The 21,425-nt window shown below is 36.1% G+C and overlaps 1 protein-coding gene across 1 annotated transcript; it reads right to left on the minus strand.

Moving 5' to 3' along the window:
- Positions 1-1,246: 1,246 nt before the first annotated feature.
- On the minus strand, positions 1,247-17,633 carry LOC149776683 (semaphorin-2A-like). The gene is made up of 2 exons (XM_089941217.1): positions 17,060-17,633; positions 1,247-6,869 (listed from the first exon to the last, which is right to left on the minus strand). Exons 1-2 carry the CDS (start codon positions 17,507-17,509, stop codon positions 5,370-5,372), a joined length of 1,950 nt encoding a protein of 649 aa, XP_089797343.1. The 5' UTR covers positions 17,510-17,633; the 3' UTR covers positions 1,247-5,369.
- Positions 17,634-21,425: the final 3,792 nt, after the last annotated feature.

Below are 21,425 nucleotides of genomic sequence, written 5' to 3' on the forward strand. Positions count from 1 at the left end.
GACGTTTGAATAGCTTATAGACATGTATAGGTCAATAACGACCGGAAGTTTGAGTAGTTTATAGGCATGTATAGGTCAATAACGAGCTGACGTTTGAGTAATTTATAGGCATGTATAGGTCACTAAGGACCGGAAGTTTGAGTAATTTATAGGCATGTATAGGCCAATAACGACCGGACGTTTGAGTAGTTTATAGGCATGTATAGGTCAATAACGACCTGACGTTTGAGTAGCTTATAGGCATGTATAGGTCAATAACGACCGGACGTTTGAGTAGCTTATAGGCATGTATAGGTCAATAACGACTGGAAGTTTGAGTAGCTTATAGGCATGTATAGGTCAATAACGACTGGAAGTTTGAGTAGCTTATAGGCATGTATAGGTCAGTAACGACTGGAAGTTTGAGTAGCTTATAGGCATGTATAGGTCAATAACGACTGGAAGTTTGAGTAGCTTATAGGCATGTATAGGTCAGTAACGACTGGAAGTTTGAGTGGCTTATTCATCAGAAGGATTCAGAAATATTGCATAGTTTACATTGCAGGAAACAGCGGAATGCAGTTTCGGTTGATTCACTACACAATGGAATGACAGCAACGTGGTCCAAATATAGATCCACCTTAAGCGCTGGGCAGTTATTCATCAGTGTAGCATGTACGAGAGTTTTCTTTCACCCATTGGATAGTAGGATGGATCTAGCCTTGTAAGGATTGTTTTTGGAAGACATATAGAAATGAGTGTTTCGTCTCTCTGATTCCCACCCACGTCGAGCATCAGCTGGTGAAATAATTTTGTTCAAAGCGTTGGTGTCATATGACTGACCCTTGTATGAAACATCTAAAGTTTGTGAAATATTCCTACGTTTTTTAAAATTCTAACTAGCCACGCTATCTAAATACGAATTCATAGCGAACAAATTCTACGAAGTCCATTTTACAATTCATGCTGCTTCCTTTTGATTATTTTCAAGTCAATTGGAATCGGTTTCATTACACTTTCCCAGACACTCCGAAATCGGGCTTGCTAGTATATTATAGGATTAAATGATCATTGTTGGGTATATATCGATGTTTAAATTTTACATAATCACTCACAAAGTAAATAAAGCCCTTATAATTCCTATTTCGTTCTTTCGTTCGTCAAATTCACTTATTCCATCAATAATGCATTCCATTTTAAGTAGCGCGTACTTTCCTTTCATTCGCCGCTTTACATCGCCCCATAATACATAACCTGTACAGAATCACACGTTTGTCACATTTACGTTTATTCAGAAACTTCATACTTTACATATTAGGCAATGGCTACTGGTGATTTCAACACATTTAATTTATTTACAACATTCTTGTTCAATTTTAGTCAGCCCCATCTGCAATGTCAGATGACTAAGAACTTATATAATAACAGCTGATTCGAAAAGAATATGTGAGCTAGATTAAATTTCCAATTAAACCTTATGTCACAATGGATTTTATCAACGAACACCCTGGAAATATGAACAAGGTGATGCTATCCCTTACTAACCTAAAGGTAACAGTTAAATAAATTGTGTACATGAATAACATTTTTTATCATTCTCAACAGCGTTAATACTTATGAAGACCCGTTCAGCGATCTAATGTCAAATGAGATTTAACTACTGTCAGTCACGTATATTCGGCAACTTCATACGTTACATCTTAGGCAGTGGCCTCCCGTGGTGCCAGCATATTTCTTTTCATAAAGAGGACATTCTTTTTTTTAATTTTAATATGTCCTATACAGGAATAACATTTTATATCTTTTTCACCGGCGTTAATACTTAACAACACCCTTTCATTTACCTAATGTGAAATTAAATGTGCAGTTGTTAAATGTAGAGTTGCTCGCATAACCGGCCATATGTTTTGTTTGGTTGCATAGTTGAGTGCTGGAAGGAATTAATGACTACACATCCAAAATAATTTAGATTAACAAAACAATTACCGTTATGGATTATTATATACATTTTTCAATGGTGTTAAGACACGTTGGTGGAGAAGGTAGTATTACCATTAAAAAACTGTATTCATTCTTGGAATAATGGTCTCATACATATTTGTTTTTATTTTTGTGTAAGTGGTAATATTCACCATACCACCAACACCCACACACGTTTTTTCAAGTAAGCAAACAAATTTAATATAAAAAAATACCATTAAAAACGCCAATGGCCCATTTAGTGTTTCATTTAGTAGCCTCTGAGTATTGATTTATTTCAATAGCTTTTAAGTCCTCAGATAAATTCTCGAATCTTGGTTTATATCCCTCAGCGGACTCAAATTTACTGGCCCAGTTCCCACGCTATTGTTGTTGTTGTGTATGGCTAAGGTGACGGGTGCTGTGTGAGGGAATGTATCAATCTCGTAATCGGCCATTTTGCGTGACTATGTAGCAGACGATTGTTGTTGTTGTTGTGGGGTTTAACGCCATTTTTCAGCACACGATTGGCTATTCATGGCGGCCAGTATTAATGGTGGAGGAAGAACCCGGGAAAACTCCAGAAAGAACCACCGACCCACGAGAAGCTACTGGCAAGCTTTCTCACATACCCGCATTGGCCGAATCTGAGACTCGAACCCACGCAGACAGAGGTGAGATGGCAGTGATCCGTAACGGATAACGCTTTGGACCACTCGGCCACTCGGGGCCCCCTGTAGCAGACGAAGGCCAAATTGTAAACTATGCATTTCAATCACAAAAGGGGCCCCGAGTGGCCGAGTGGTCTAAAGCGCTCTCCGTTAAGGATCACTGCCATCTCAACTCTGTCTGAGTGGGTTCGAGTCTCCGATTCGGCCAATGTGGGTATGTGAGAAAGCTTGCCAGTAGCTTCTCGTGGTCGGTGGTTCTTTCCGGGATTTTCCCGGGTTCTTCCTCCACATTAATACTGGCCGCCATGTATAGCCTATAGTGTGCTGAAAAATGGCGTTAAACCCTACAACAACTACAACTACAACTCAATCAATGAATATTTGAAAAAGTATAAAAAGAGTATAATGTATACTTTGATGAATAAAAAATCTAAAGGATGAAACAGTCGTTTCACAATGATGTGTCTGCAATGTTAATTTATATTGCAAACAGTACAAACACCGAAAGTATTCCCAGAATGTATCGATGTGTAAAAAATTCCAGATCAATATCACGTGATCGATATATATACACACGATCGCCAATCGTGTATATATATATATATATATATATATATATATATATATATATATATATATATATATATATATATATATATATATATACTGACTACGAACAGTGCAAAACTAGTATCTAACTAGCCTAAGCTATTTCTACTCTTAATGAGTTTTTTCAAAGGCAGACACAAAACATAGATAAGACAAACAAATAAAACAGAAAAACCGTCGTATTTGCAACACTTTACATGACTGACTTATTACGGATGCTGGAAGATATTTTATATTGATCTATAAATCGATGAGCCATAGCGACATCCGTTATTTTATGTTAATTTATGTACGCGGAAACCACATCCCAGATATTTCGCTGTTATAGTTGTAATTATATGTTACTGAATTACTATTAATTATAGGTTATTTAGTGACTAATAAGCAAAGTTAGAGATTTATTGAAAAGAAAACATGTCGGCTGCACAAAGATAATTTTTTGTGAATGGTTGTCCTTTTCTAATCTTCTTGGTTTAAACCGCTTGGTTTCAGTGTTCTAAGGCGGCGTATCCAGCAAGATTCCCTTTCTCTCCTGGTTTCGGAACTCCATTTTGGGTTGTGAGCAATAGCCATAAGTGTTATATCACTGAAAGTGTGGCCACGGGAGGAGAAGTGTTTTGCGACTGGGTTTCTGTACAACTTCTTTGTCATCCAATCAGATCTATAAAGGTTGATCCTTTTGCGTACTTTTTCAGTTTCTCCGACATACTGAATGCTACAGATCTTACATGTGATGAGATAAATCACATTCTCTGTTTTGCACGTTTTGTTTGGACCATGTATGTTCAGTTTTTATCTAGTCACTGTGCTAGAAGTTGTCCTGGTTTATATCATATGTTTGCAGGTTTTGCACCTTTTATCGCCACAGGCTGATAGGATATCATTTATCCTGACCTACCATCCAGCAACCCGAAAGTAGGTAAAATCATCGGGAAACACTGGCCCATCGTAGAATCGTGTGACGCACTAAAGTTAATACCCCGAACAAACCTGTAGTAGCCTACCGGAGACCGAAAAAACCTCAAGGACATCCTGATCAGCGCGAAGCCAATGCCAATCACTAACCAAGCCCACACTAGTCAATCTGGCCCCTATGGCGATAAAAGATCTGTAGCATCCATTATGTTTGAGAAACTGAAAAGCTACACAAAAGGATGATGATAGGAGTTAAAATCCACGACCTACGAGTCATACCAGAGACGTATATAAATGATACTAATAGATACATCGCTAGGCGCTCAGCATTAAGAAGTTAGTATTAGGACTGGTTGGCCTGGTGTCAGGATAATGTGACTTGGTGGGACATAATGCTACATGTCCGCGGAATAATGCACCAGTGCTAGACATCACTATAAACTGTCACAATGCAGACATCGTAGCAATATGCCTGAACACCTGTTAAAGCTATGTTAAAAAATCCAAATCACATCACAATACATCTATGAACATACCGTTAGATTTAATATAACTGATGTTCACACCAGAGGCTCGCTCATGCGTGTGGAACCATAATAAATTATACACCGTTGAATAGATTTGTCCGTGAAATGTAAACATATTTCCTCGTACTAACTGTTCATTAAGTCTGTGCAACAATCCTTCATGCAAATCCCGATAAAATGTATAAAAGTGTAGTTATCCGTTTCGAGCGCTTATGTGATTTGATAATGAATGCCAATCACTACTGTTGAATTTTTCAGCGGAAACCCTGACAGTAATTCATAGTTCAGCTTCTTTTGTTCCCAAAAACTTGAAAGAATGATTAAATGCAATTCTTTCAAAAAATCTTTCCCACGCAGCTACGAAGGGACATTGGGTGATAGCTAGATGGTACACATTAATCTCCCTTTATGAAAATGGGACTTATATCGGCAGTCTTCCATGCAGAAGAAAACTTTCTCTCATTTAAAGATCTATAAACATTTGTCTCTTCGAATTTACAGTTTGTATTAAAATCGACAACGACACTGAAGAAGAGAAAGCACTTCGAAATGTACCTATAAAACAAGTGCGAATAAATAGACAATGGTTTGAATTTACACTTGACGACATCGCAATCACAACACTACAACAAGATAGAAGATTTAGATGTTTTATATATTGAACGGCCGTAAGATGCTTGTAATAGGATCTACCATGTTACACGCAACACTAAATTTTGCAGTTTTCTGAACACTTCTTCACATTTTCAAACCGGACACTCCATTCTTTGAAAGCCTTCTCCCATTGCATTAAAGGTGAATTATCAGTAACACTTAAATGAACTTCTGTTATATATACATTCTTTCCCATAATTTCCTCGGCGATATAATTTCCTTCATTTTCATATCCAGTATATTTTATTACTAAATTATTTTCCTTCGTTAGCACAAGATTTGGATTCTGTCGACTAATTCTTGTGCTATTGAAATACCACAATACCTCAGAATTTGGTAGTTTCTGATTGATATCAAGAAAACTGGCAGACCCCAAATCTGTCTTGATATAGACTTTGTGTCGATTTACATCTTCATCCAAAGATTCTTCTGTATTGCCGTCCAAACACGAAGTCTGGTCAGACGGCCTGCACCCAATACTCGTGCACCAAGTACAGTTCGGATCACTTCTACAGTCCTCGCGCTTGCTATATATTGCACATCGTATATTCACCTGAATTACGGAATAATCCGAACTTACATACAGTTGCTCTTTGAAAAACTTTATTGATCGGACTTCCTCAGTGCCACTGAATATATTGTAACTTCTAGAAACTGAGTTGTTGACCGGGAACTGAACTAATATCTCGTGTATTTGTCCACCATTCGTTGCAGCAAATATGGTCGTATCATTTTGACCAGATCTATTAAAGGCAACTTCGATATCTGTGTATATTATGTCCTTAGCATAAAAAACATTTGATCCCCTCAGTTCTTGTTCCATCAAGAAATTTTCTTTCTTATACATACTATCAAAACTTTGCTGTTTATTACGGAATACGTCACAACTTCTGCTCATCGAGTCTGCGTCTGTCGAAGGGCTTACTCTGCCATTATTTGAACAGGAGGCTTGATACTTCCCTAGGAATGAATGCAGAATGACATTTTTAGTGAAGGAGCATACAATCGAAGCTTTCATTTCTTCAAATGATTTCGTAAAAAGGGCATAAAAAACATCATTTACTTCTGCGATATCCTGGATGTGATAGAAATCTTCGTGATCTCCCGGCATACGACACGATATTCGTGTCTTTTGGTATGACAGCCAATACATGTCATAATATCCTGGATCAGATTTGCATACTTTAGCAACTCGTGAAAATATGTGTCTTTCCTTACGTAAACAATATTTTCCTTCCTCCCTAAAGAAGAATAAAACTTCCTCACCTACGTCACTTCCGCCAACAAAATGGGGTTGATTTAGCCAATCAGATTCAGTTCCTGTTTTAATTTTCGGTATATTTTGTGCATTTGTTGAAAAGAACAGAGGTTGCCGCAAAATGTATGGATCATTTTTTAGGAAATCGTTGTATACCCCTGTGTATATCATCGTATTCATGCTATCATTGCGATCTTCTGATAACAAGGACACGACGCTGTCAAAGGGATCATACGGGCATAGCCCTTTACCTTCTGACGTGGTCTTTGTGTCATTGTAGAGCGTCAAAGATGTTGCCTGCAAAATAAACAAAACATACAAATTACAAAATGTAAACAATTTAAAACTTTTGAAAACAATGCTTATATGTTTAAAAACATGTTTGCTTCAACTGTCTATTCAAGATAAAACACACAGCATTAGTGAAAACCTAAAGCGACACGGACAATAATACAAAATTTTACAAAATTTCAAAGTCTCAGTTTGTTAACTATGGAAAAGTTGGTGATACAGTGGACTATATCATGCCCAATATAAAGATGGTTACATGACTAAGTACTCTAGAGTCTAGTGTCTTGACCTAATAATACCTCGTAGGCAGCGTGTCAGCTTCCAGTGCAAAGAGGTACAAAAATGTAGATACTATAAGTTTGTTCTAGTCATGGCGCCATTTTAAATTTATTTTTTCTTCGTATTTTGAAAGGCAATTTTTCCTTTTGTTTTGGCACAATCGATCTGCGTGGATATCTTTCTCCATTCTGTGTAAATGGGATTAACGGCTGCAGTGCTACATCGAGATGAGAAATTCCGATATTTCACAATAAATTTAGGATCGATGCTTTTTACAAAGTTAGATTACACAAATAATGCTTCAGATTATGTATTTTGTCAAAGTACTGAAAATAAGATTAATATTATAATTAAGTGTAAGTATTGAACTACGGTATAAGTAACAGAAACAAAGGCAGATACTCTTCTAGATGTAAAAGAAACTAGTTCCAACCTGATATCGCCACTAGCAATAAAAGTGATATCGCCACTGTGGCTATATTATTTGTTCTCCTGCCGACATATTTCAGTATCACACTATGTTTATTATATTATTTTGTTACGAGTCTTTACTCTTAAAATAAGTAAAAGACAAGAGTGAAAGACAGAAAACTTTGTAACATGTAAAAAATAATTTATTTTCTGCGAATACAGAGTAAGAATAAAAATAGAACTTACGGTATTGCGAATTAAATCACAAAATAATCCAAGAATTGCAGACAACTCCAAGTAATTTTAAGTCCTGAATAACAACTCAATAAAACTCCAGAATAAATCCAAAAACTGAAGGCAATGGCGTGTCTGTGATAACTTAAAGAGTGTTAATGTGTCAACAGTCTTTTGTTGAATCACAGTAATATTATTCCAGGTTTGAATTCGCTATAAATTCCAGTGAATGTCTTTATTCAATAATGTTATCAGAGCACTTTTGTATTTTCAGAGAAAATAATAATTTAAATGCAATAATTTGAAGAAATAAAATTAATTCCATCAGGACACAACATAATACAAATTGAAAGTGCTAGATTTTAAAGATGAATGACCAAGTTCTCAGAATTACAAGATTATATAGTTCTCAACTTGACCTATGGTCAAAATTAGCATTTTCAAAATAAAATACATAATAAAAAATAACTTTCTAGAATGAACTTTACCAAACAATAACCTGGATTATGTATAATTCACTTACGAATTTCCGAAACTTTGACACAAATAAACACATTTACTTTATCTGTTAATAACAATACTGATTTAAAACCCATTCATATAGCGGATAATTTAGCGAAGTATTAGTTGTTTACATTGAATAAAATAAAATGTTCAATTTGGGTCCAGAAGAAATGAATTCAAGTTTGGACAAGGTCAAATCCAACATATAATGTTACTAACTAACAAACAATTTAATTAAATATACATTCATATATATATATATATGAATGAAAACAACGTCCAGATAAACGGACATCTATGGGTACTCATATGCAAATATCTTTATGAACAGATTGAAAGTCAACTTCTGGACTAGGTAAGCCACAAACCATACTGGTGTGTGCGTTGAACTGACGTGGAAATGGAATGCAACAACAGGATGGAACAGCTAGACTAATTGTCATGCAGATCAAAGCGTTCCATCATTTCATCAAATTCGCTGCTGAAACTTCGAACACAGACCATATAATTTGGATATAAAAACTAAAATTGTTAACGAAACACTTCATGCAGACATTTACTCCAAACCGACTGAGAAACATCAAACGTCAATACCTTCTTTCATCCCACAGGCACCCAAGGCAATGAACCTGTACCATCTCATACAGTCAACCGCCAAGGATTAGCAAAACTTGCTGTGATGATACAACTTTGGATAAGATCTACAGAGAACTGACCCAACATTTGACAAACTAGGGCCAGAACAATGATATATCAGTGGAAGCGAAACAGACAGCCCAACAAACAAACCAATTGTAACTCCTAACATACAAGGTAGAATAAAGCATGGGAACGAGCACCCTTCATCCTCACGTTCCACCCAAAGAACCCCAAAGTAGGTCGCATCATTCATATACATTGGTCAATAATTTAATCGTGTACATCGCTTGCATTGATCTTTCCGTACAAACCAGAAGTAGCATTTCGCAAACCTCAAAATTTGAGAGACATGTTATTCAAAAGTCAAATTTAAACAAATGTATGGGAAATCGAAGCTTTGCGGAAACAAACGAAGCAAGACGTGGCAACACATGAAGGAAACAAACATGTTTCCAGCACAGTCACGTGTGACAACCTGGCTATTGACAACCCTGCTATAACAAGCAACACAGAAAATGTGATCTACCTCATCACATACAAGGCATGCAGCTCCAAATATGTTGGGAGACACGTAGAAATTATACGTTAGAATGAATTTCCACATACCAGACTGGCAAAGTAATAAAGTGGAACGGAGCTCAGTGGCAGACCATTTCCCTTCTCCAGCCATTCTTTCAATGATGTAATCATGAATGGGATCGCCCATAACCCAAAATGGAACAAAGGAAAATAGAAAATCCATTTATGCCTATTGAATTTGCCGGCTGTTTTCACTCAAACCCAGCGGCTTAAATCAGGAATAATCCAAACGGGCGTTTGTCAATGCATAGGTTACAATGAACTTACGCTTTACCAGAATCACATTTCCTACAGTTTATTCATTTTCTCAAACACATCGTCTTAATAATCAGTTTTATGTAAAAATGTAAAATAAAATGCCAACAACACATTTTTAGAAATTAATTAAAAGCATTTATTAAGCTACTAAATATTACAAACAGAACAAGGCAACATTGTTTTAGAACATAAATTCATGCAATTTTTAATATAAAAAGGTCAGCTCAACAAAATATTGGATCCAGGATGGAAATATTACATATTGGATTTAAATGTTTGTAGATCACGTTAACATTTAATTGCTGACCTACTAAGCTATCTATTGAGGGTCAGTTACTCTAGCCATTACCGTCTTGATAGCACTATAGAGTAGCAACACTCAGCATCATTCAAGATTTGTTTTGTATTTAATTGTACTTATCTACAGCAAATGCAATGTAGACTTTGTATAGAACTCGCCGTCTGTGGGTTTCTATGTTATGTTATGTTTTCATTTGTGTAATTGAATTTGGTTGCTTTGTACCCTAGAAAAAGGAATCGGTTGATTTCAAAAGCGCATAGGCTGGTTTCGAAACCATTTTTGCACCATTGTTTTTCAGTTTTTCTGTGATATATATTTTTCCCTGACCAACACGATAATTTCTGAATGCGTTTGGAAAGTTTGATAATTTTTTGTCGTGTGATTTATAATGAACGAACTAACGAACGATCGATAGATCGATCGATCGATAGATCGTTAGATAGATAGATAGGCAGACAGACAGACAGACAAACAGACAGACAGATAGATAGATCGATAGTGCGCAGATGGATACTGCATACATAAGTTTATCAGACTAATATTTTGAAAGTTTTTTCTTGAAATTACTAACTTATAAGTAAGCTGAACTGCAACTAAACTGTTCATACTGTAGTCAGTCGTATACAGCTACTAACAATTATTCATCGTGTCCTTATCACTTATGTACGTTGAGAGTTTTTTCATTTGTATATTGTACACCCAAATGGGATGTCAGGGACGTCAGGTCAGGGAAGAAAACTATAATTTCTGCAGGAGTTGCTATTAAAATGGAATTTTTTAAAAGTGAATATTTAAACCAATGATCTCAGCATTGTTGCATAGACAACAGGGGCGCTGTTTGAGTGTCACGTAGCAGAAACAACTCTGGCCCACACAAATTGACTTGTATCCGTGTCGTAACAGGAACATGGATGAAAATAAACCAACAACAAAACCTTTTTTAGTTTGTTTTGTGGGGTTTAATGCCATTCTTTAACGCATGACGGGTTTATACATGGCGGTCACTATTTCGCAGAGGAAGTACTTGAGAAGACACCGAAACGAACCACGACCCACGGGAAGCTACTGGTAAGCTTTCTCACATACCCGCGTTGTTCGAGCCGAGACTCAAGCTCGTGTGACAGAGGTGAGATGTGTGAGTGATTTGTAAAGGTAAGCACCTTAGATCACTCAACCACTTGGGGCCTCACACTACTAAACCACGCAACGCCTTAGACCACTCGGCAACGCTGAGACCTCAGATTACTCAACCACACAGGTCCTTAGAATAATCGTCAGCGCGGAGGCCCAAACAGAACAACGGAATTTGATGTAGCTAAGTAAGAGAGAACAATACAAAATGTCAGGAATAAAAATAAATGTGTTTTCTGAAGATAGGTTTATTAAGTTCACATTCTGCGATTTAACGTTATTTCAAAAGTGATCAAACACAAATGCAATGTAAAACTGCAAAATATACACTAGTATTTAAAATCCTCAAATAAAATGGCTGGTTTTACTTGGATCGTCTAAGTCACATTCAAGCGCTCCATATGTACATATTTACAAACAAATAATAATGTTCACACACACACACACACAAACACACACATATACAGAACCCAGGAAAACCTCTCGTCTTCTATTTGTGGGAGGGTAAGAATTGGGCAGGCTGAATGCTTTTCTGCGTACTCGTCCAAGCGTCGAGTATATACAGCTTTGCATTTTAAGAATAAGCCTGAGTGTATTTCTACCGTTAAAAAACGTGTAAGTACAACATCGCTTAACAAATTGTGTGCGTCAGTTACAAATAACCTTTACCCAATCTTATTTGTCAATCTAGAACATGTCGCAAAGAAACGACTTGTATTTTTTTTTTACACAGATACATAGTGCAAGCTTGATATTTAAATGGGTAAATATCGAAATATTATTTCGCAGTTTCATAACTAGCTTTCGGTTTCTCAACGGATTTCACGTTTATGTCATGTTTCTTCTTCATGCAGAAAGCTTCCAATCCAACGAGTTTTTACCATATGTATATTATTTAACGAGTTATCTCCCATATTTATCAATCAGAAGATATATAACGATAGATAACGGAATTTAAAAAAAAAAACAAAACAAAACAAAACAAAAAAGTTTTTATAAGGTCAGGCAATGTCACAGTTGTACAAGGTAACCGGTATTTTAAAAACTGAACTTTACTGACATATCAGTGTGCCAAGTGGATGATGCCAGCAAGTAGTTTTATAAATATGTAATTACTTTTCACAAGACATGTGTTGCTAACAGACATATAAAGTGAGTAATTTTCGTGTCTCAGCTGATTTCAATCAACGTTTACACAGTTCATGACGTTTTTATCTATATATTAAGCCGATAATGTCAGGTCAACATCTTATTGGTCGAAATTTAGTTCGGTTAATGGCTTATACATGTTCCTATCCATTTGACCAATTAGCAATCTTCCTTTCTATGGTGTCCGTTTGTAGTACTTTTTCGAATGCAGGTTTGACCAAACTGGATTTTTAATTACAAAAGCTGGTAGAAATGAAGACGTTTGGAATTGTGTTTTCAAATGCAAGTTACTGGCATTTATCTTTGAAAAGTATTTACATAATAATTGTATCAACAGCTGATAGTGTCTTTCCATTGGCGTGAAAATATATTAATACAACTTGGAAATACTGGTATCTGGGGCAAACGTGAAAATGTTTGATCAGATACAAGTCATACAATTTTGGTCATTCTGTGTTTTTTGACTTCTTCCATATCTAACTGTTAAAGATGTGTGATAGCAAGATGAAAAATAAAATTATGCCATTTTTATTACTGAAATTTTTCAATGTAAATAAGAATATTACCTATGAGGATATGCGTGTGTGTGCGTGTGTCTGTATGTGTATGTGTGTGTGTGTGGCATGTTAGTTGTAACTAATCTTAATACTTAAAATTCATTAACCCTTGGCGCCGCGTTTACGTCGCAGGAGGTAGTAGCCTAATGCCGAACTCTGTAGCGTCAAGGTCATGTGCGATTCACTAAAGTGGGTGGTATTATAGTAAGATAGACAGATGTAGCTCTACAATGATACCAAATAATCTGGACGTTTTAGTTGCACTACAAAATACAGAGAGAAAAAACAAATTTTTGGACCCGTTTGTTCTTCACACTAATTTCGCCCGTGGTCGGAATCCGATTTTGTGTCCGGATTTTAGACTTTTCGGCCTCAGATCTAAGGCAGACAGTTAATCCTTTGAAAAAGTGGGATAAGGTGGGCATCTGGAATAAAAAGTGGTCTCAAGAGTCGTCTCAATACGAAAATGATGGGTCCGTTAAGCAAAAAGAAACAAATTTTTTTTAACATTCTGCTCATGCGCGAGCAAAATATCTAATGGAAAACGATGTTTCTAACACAACTAGGCATTAGGCTAATGAAAAATATGTTGGTATTATGATGTATTCAGAAATCCCCCCCCCCATATATTTCCTACTCGCATTTTAGGTGAAAACGACTAAAACCTCCAGGGTTTAATAAGTTAAGAAAAGTAATAAAAAAGAAACACAGTCTGATTCGTTAAACATAGCATTCAGATTCTTCAACGACCGAGTAAAACCCTAAATTTCAAACTAGTATATCAATAAATAATTGGTCTATACGACCTCTGGCCGACATCTGAGTCTTTGTGGGGCTTGCGTTCCGGTGAGTGGAGCTTGTACTCCGTGTGAGGCTTGTGTTACGATTTAAGAGGCATTCTTTTGAACTAATAAAATCCTATAGGACTATTGGTGTAGGATAGGAAACGTCCATCCTTCTGATCAGATTCTTGCGTCCATGAGTGTCGGCTTTGTGTGTCTGACACAAAAGTCCGATCAAGAGTGTGCAGTTATCCCATCCAACACGAGTGTCATAAACGACAAATGAGGACTGAGGTCAAAAATGGTATTTTGTGAAAGCCGATGTAACTTTCAAACAGAATTCATGTTTAAACGTTTTGCAAAGAGCACTAAAGAATATGCAGAAATCGTACGCCGAGCTTTTATTTCTTTTCGTACAGTTTAAATATGACCTTATTTTAATTTGAATCTTTTGTGTATAAAACACGTTAAAATTAAGTATATTAACTTATTGGTGGTGGTGATAGATAGTAGATTGTTATATTTACTTGGTAGTGGTGAAAACTAACAGATTTTTATACTTACTTGGTGGTGGAGGTGGTGGTGAAATATAACAGCTTGTTATGTTTACTTTGTAGTGGTAGTGAAAGAGAACACATTGTTAAGATGATAAACCCTCCATGTAACTTATTTACTTCCGTTGTTTTATCAGAGATACATCCTAAATGAATGTATACGTGACTTAGGGTCTATAATGCATGGGTCGCAACGAAGACGAGTTGTAACTGATAAGTAGAATGTGTTCCTACAAGTCGTGAGATAAATCGTGAATCAACAACCATAATATAGTCATTGACACCGCCAGCATTGTTGTAATTATCGTCATCAATATGGTTATCACTGGATTCGTAGTCGTCTTCGTCATCATCACCATTGATAGTATCGTTGTTATTATTGTCATCATCATCGTCAGTAACAGCATCAACATGATCAAACCTGTCGGCATGATCATCATAGGAATACCAACGTCATTGTCACGTACAAGACCTGACCATTTGAATCTGCCCGGGGAATGTCATTAACATATCGGATATATAATTTTTTTCTTCCTTCTGTTTCTTCATCTGTTTTGAGACCCTTCTTTGCTGCACGTGAAAACAAAGTTGGCATGGTCACCACCCTTTACGTTTATAATGTTAAGATGAAAGCCACAACCTTTCCCATAGAATTTCGGTGTGCTGATAACCGTGAGAAACCTAAACGTTTTGGCAATCTTTATACGATTTCCTCTTGATAATTGGATGCTTGGCCATATAATCAAATTTCACTCAAGAGTTGGTCTTGAATACCCATTCAACATGCTTGTGTTCATGACTAATTGCATGCTAAAACGTTAGTGATGATGGCGATCTAAATGACGACGACGCTAATGATAATAATATTGCATTGGTTTATAGCATTTTTATTAAATAATATTTGTAATATTTTCAAGTGGATTGTAATGATTCTTTCGGGTCGGTTTCATTCGTAAAGTAACAAAAGTACGATATTCCTAAGGATATGATATTGTTCTTGTTACTCGAAAATGCATCCAACTTTGACAGTAAACATTAATGTAAGTGACAACATGACGCACTCGTTCTCCCTCTTAAAATCGCTCGAATGAATAAAACGTTTTAATATTAAAGTTTCATTATTATTGTTAATACATATAAAGATCAAACATGTAAAAGGAATTATTTATCTCTGAATTTGAGAAAATATTTGAGAAAACTACTGATAAAAATGATGATTTTATAGTTCCGTCACGAAGGTGTTAATTTCGTAATTCCACGTGACATGAAATACGATGCAAATCAAATAGGCGCTTTTCAAAACACAGCATGGTCTTTCTTGAGACAGTCAACTAAAAAACAAACAACCAGGATTATTGGGCTTGATGCAACCACTAAAAAAAAACAGGATTATTGGGCTTGAATCTTAAACGAACGTCTCACAATCAGCGGAATCGTTGCAAAGTTAGATATTTAAAAATATTTTTGTAACTTTAACCTGCTTAACCTATGTGTAGTTAGCTTAGCAACCTATGCATATATCGGAACCTGGAAGTAGAGAATTCAACAGGTCCATATATATTTTTTCTGACATCAAAAGTCGTTATTATGCCCATAAAATGACTAGTTTACGTACCAGATAAGAGTGAATCTACTCAACGTAAAACATCCCCTCTATGGAATAACTCTTCTCAACGAAGGTTCGTGTAGGACACTTGAAAGAAATATATAACTTCCTGCATGGAAGTAAAGTAGTCCAGCACGGGAATTAATATTTTTTCGCAGTCCGATTTTTATATAATGTGCATGCTGCTTATATTACATTAACCTATTGTAGCATAAAATAACATACAATTTATATGTAGTTACAAATAAAATAACCTACATTGTATATATAGTTACACATAGAATAACATACAATGTATATATAGTTACACATAAAATAACATACAATGTATGTATTGTCATATACAAAATAACCTACAAAACCAAACAGGAAATGTCAGCCAATATGTACATATATAAAGCAATTACCATGGTTTGTTCTTTGTCGATATGATAGATTTGGAATAGCAATATAATTGTAAAAATGGTTTCAAACAAGTTATTCTTTACATTCATGTAACACGTAGGTATACAGTCTTTTACATGAAAGCATTTTAATATTAGCATACGAGATTCTTGGTCAATAAGGTAGTGCTGTTCAAATGTAGTATACCAATTAAATATATATTGCATAGCAAATATTTCTTTGAACAATCATCTGTAACTATTTCAAGATATTTGGTAGACAGTTTCTGTTAATAGCAGTATATGTGATTAAAATTTGTTCGTATATTGTGGGCTGCTACAGTTTTAACACTTGAAAGAAAGGCTTTGAGCATGAACAGTGCAGAAGCGCATACTGAATCAAATCGTGTCTATACAATTAGTAAATTGTTTATATATGCACACGGCCACAATCGTGACGCATTCATTTTCATTATGGTGATAGATCGAACGTAAGTTTGGGTTTGGAATGTTTGTTTCTTGGTTGTTGTTGTGTTTTACTTTCTTGCTTTAACAATGTCTACTGCCAGAACAAAGGTCACGTGATGCTTTGCTAAGCCAGGTATCTTATTGGAACTTTGTAATGAAAGTGTCGGACTTTCAATAGCTGACCTGGTTATGTGTAGACGTTTAACTTTAAGCTAATCTACAGCTACTTTTTAAAATCAACCTCCTTTGTGATTGCTCAATACAAGTTTCAAGCTTCAAACTTAAGGTCAAAAATTATACTTCAAATCCTGATTGCAGGCGTGATCCTTTAAAACTTGTATTTGTGAAACTATACACTTACCTTCACTCTGTACTGTTTGGGGTTATAAGCCCCTGTACCGCAAACCAGAATATCATTTTGACCTACAAGCTCAACCACCCGAATATGATTTTGACAGTCGGGTTCTCTTTTCTTTCCCTGTTTGACGCATTCATTCCTGTCGGCTTCAGAAGGCACTAAATGCAAGATACTCGGCGCGTCATTAATATTCATCAGATTCAGTCTTATCAGTTGATTCTTGGCTCCAACATATACATAATGGTCATTTTCGTTCAGCTTCAGAATCCGAAAATACCCTGTATCTGATTTGTTCCTACCGAACAAAATCTTTGTAATGTTTAGGCCTTCCTTATTAACAGTGTTCTCTCCTCTTACACCAAGTGAAGCCATTACATAAACACAGACAACCAAGAACAAAAACACATCCATTTTCAGTCTTCTCATTATGTTCAGTTGTCTGACCGTATGCATATATTTCAGATTAAATAAGGAGTATACTCCTAACAACGTCACAAGAATACACTTATGCGCTCAAGGAAGGAAATGTGTCTGATGAAACAGTACAATGCTTACTTGCTTATAACTGTCGATGAGTACGAACATCCGAATAACGTTTCTCCCGCGCATGTCTTATTAATAGCCGAATCACCGCATCCAACATAATTGCTGACTAACTGTATGACTATCTAGGTTGCCTTCTACAAGTTGATCACAAACTAAATGGAACACACATTAATTATTTCCGCGTCAGATATTAGCTAATATTTCAAACCAATTCTTTGTTTAATCTTCCTCGTCGGGCCTTTTCATGTTCTAATGTTTGTCTTTCATTTTTTTCAAACCTAGTTATCGAGGTTATGGGTGCATTTGCTTTTCGTTACTCGTTTTTTATTTTATTTAAGCAACACTGACTCACTGCTGATCTAATCACACTAAGTTATAAGTATAATATAAAATACAGTGCACTTTTAAGTAAGAGCAAAACTAATAGTGTTTAATGTCAAGCACAAAAAGAAACAGTTCACTTCTAGATTCACTGCATAGCAGCCCTGCCAACGGCAACGTTGGCCTAAGTGGAATTTATGTGTAATATTAAACAAAACGGTAAAACAAAATAAAATGCTTTAATATAAGCCTATTAAGTTGGAAAAATGGAAAACTCATAAAACATTTTTAAAAATGGATATGTTTGACAAAGATCGTAGGATCTTGTTACGTGGGGAAAAAGGTAAATATCCGAACACCTGGTGATGTTGTTTACTGAAGAAAGAAACTGTAGTATGAGTATTATATTAATGTGTCCTTGAAATATTGTAATTGTTGTTGTTGTATGGTTTAACGCCATTTTTCAGCACAAGATAGGCTATACATGGCGGCCAGTATAATTGATGGAGGAAGAACCCTGGAAAACCCCGGGAACAACCACCGACCCACGAAAAGCTACTGGCAGGCTTTCTCACGTACCCACGTTAGCCAAGCCTGAGACTCGAACTCACGCAGACAGAGGTGAGATGGCAGTGATCCGTAACGGTGAGACCACTCGGCCACTCAGGCCCCTCCGTGAAATATAAAGTGTGGAAGGATTTTATAAGACACACACATACACATGTTAAAGTATGTAATTCTAGAGAGTTTGTTAGAACTCTCTTCCAAAGAAACATTTTCTGTGAAAATGCCAGGGCCTTATCTCTAAATGGTAGGGAAGTTTTCAAGTCATCAAAAACTTGTATTTCATTTCCACCTACCCACCATACCTTGCTTGAATCGAAACTCTTACCGACCGCAAAGATGATGATGATAATAACAGAACCCCTCCTAGAACAGAAGCTACAACTCTTCCTCCGCCTCCACCTACTACTACTAATACCCTTGTCACGTAATTTTGTATAATTAATATGTATGTATTATACCTGAATAAAAATGTGTTCCAGTTTCGTTTCTGCGTACATGTTTACCCGAGAGTGGGTTATGTACATCTTAACTTATTTCAAAGTACTGAGTTCTGTTCACCTCATGTTGCACGAGCGAAGTTCTTGCAATGCGACGACTGAAAACCGTAAACTAAATTGGCCATGGATTTCAGCCTAGCCACGATGCTTATAAACAATAACGTCACAAACGTAAAAGGAACTTACCGTATTGCGAAATAAATCGCAAATAATCCTAGAGTTTCGAACTCGTAATGAATAAATATCTAAAATGTAAGAAATAACAGGTAGACCAGGTATTTCATGGGGAATTTCCAATATTCTAGGCTCAGATTGAGATGGACATGATTTTTACAAGACCATAATTAAAGATTCAAGTCACGTAGAAAATTAATCTGACTTTGGACAAGGTCAAGGTTACAGTATAAGTATCAATTGCATAAAATAAATATATGTAGTAAAAATCCTAACAAGCAAACAATGCAAATTAAGTATAACATTTTTACAAAGTTTGTTGCTTCTCACTCGTATTACCTTTCCTGAGCCCATAGAGTCGTATTATATATTACGCAACGAAACAGGCAGCGTGTTTTGACCTAACTCTGAGTTAAGAAGGTTCTGAAGGAAAGATGTTAAAATAATCGTGTGTCACGTCATGATAATTGACAAAAACTATAATAATAATAATAATAATAATAAAGACAATACATTCATAATAATGTAATTACTTGCGTAGATATTAGCATAATCTTTGTGTAGCATGCAAAATTACTAATTGTAGTGTTGAAAACGCTGCAACGAGAAGGTTAATCTTTTTCATGTTGAATGGCAGAGATTGCATGTCTGAAGATAAACTATATTATCGACTTGACGTCCTAACATCTGATAGATCGTGTAGTTATCTGCTGTTGTGGAACGTCTGAAAAATTTGGACTTACGCAACGCTTGTCTATGCAACGTTATGTGCCTGAATATGTGGTCTTGTTTGAAGTTACTTTGGCACGTACCGAACGGTTATGTAGAGTTTTAGATGTACGATACGCAACCTTAGGAGCCTTTTAGAATATACCCTTGAGATGTCCAGACGATTCAAAATGGTGTTAATCCTTGCGTATGATCTGTTGTAGGTTTGGAGAATCGGGTGAAAAGCTAGCACGAAAGCGTTCACACTTGTTGGATATCTTAGTTTTATAATTCAGGAGTGTTCAATCTGTCGAAGAGTCTAGTTTTATTAACCTCCTCAATGTAGCTCCTTTTGTATTATCTCTGTCTAAGATGCCCTTTGATCGCTCCTAATCTCTTTTCAAAAGGTGACTGGATTAGAACATATGCGTTTGGTTCGAACGCACATACAGCAAAGGAGAGTTTTTATTATGTGCTGTGGATGGTAGCTGGTCGCGAGTAGATACTATGAGAACCAGTAGGTTTAGAGTATACGTCAGTTTCTATATTCCACTCGAGATGGGTAGATTGAGTATCCAAAATGACACTGGACTTGTTTGGTTACTATGATGTAAATTTAATGTAGGTTGAATGTCACTGTCGAATAAAAAAAATTTTTTTTTAATTGTCGCCGGTATCGGTCCATTTGATTCCATGTCCACGAATCTACACCAGTTTATGGGTCTATATTGTGCTTGCCTTGAGAAGCTTTGGCTCTAGTCTTCCCATGAAAATATTGGCATAAGAAAATTCTATTGTTGTGCCCATTGCAGCCCCATTAGTGTGTAAGAAGTATTCATTGTTGAGTACAAAATTGTTCAACTTGAGAACCTGTGCTAAAAGATTGACCAAAATGGACGTTGTAAGAGATGGATCAGATCTACTACGCCATGCTGCCTTGCAGGCTGTGTTACCCTCCTCGTGTGGAATGGTGGTGTATAAGGTACATACATTCATGTTGACTAGGTGATTGTTATTTGGAAGGTTAGTTGTTGGTGTTTTATTCAGATAATCCGTGGCATCTTGGATATATGAAGGCACGTGTCCACGAAAGGCCGAAGGTGAAAATCAATAAACTCAGATACAGTTTCAGTGAAATGACTTTGTAATTATAATGGTAGATGTCTTTCCTCAAATATATGGGTCGCACGCCTTCCAAATGTATCACCGTCCCTGAAAATGTTTCGCAGTTTTAATGTTTATTGCAGCAATTAGTTTAATAGACCCATCAATTTAAAGTGTCTACAAACATTATTGTAATTCTACCGGTGTTTCGCTTTGATCCTTCATGATACTATCTATTACGAAATCCTTTATGAATGAAATATGTTTCTACAGTCGTCAGGCTGATTTTAACTTTTTATCGGGGCCATTTATAGCAATGTTTCCATGGTTCAATGGATTATAGAAAATCTCTGTGTAGATGACATTTACATTAGTTGTATTTCAGAAGTGGACGTGGAGATTACATTACATTCATATCACATTTTGAATTATACCTCTTGCTCATGGACTAC

The sequence above is a fragment of the Sinohyriopsis cumingii genome, chromosome 18 (genome assembly GCF_028554795.1).
Source record: "Sinohyriopsis cumingii isolate HCF-2022 chromosome 18, ASM2855479v2, whole genome shotgun sequence".
Taxonomy (NCBI): Eukaryota; Metazoa; Mollusca; class Bivalvia; order Unionida; family Unionidae; genus Sinohyriopsis; species Sinohyriopsis cumingii.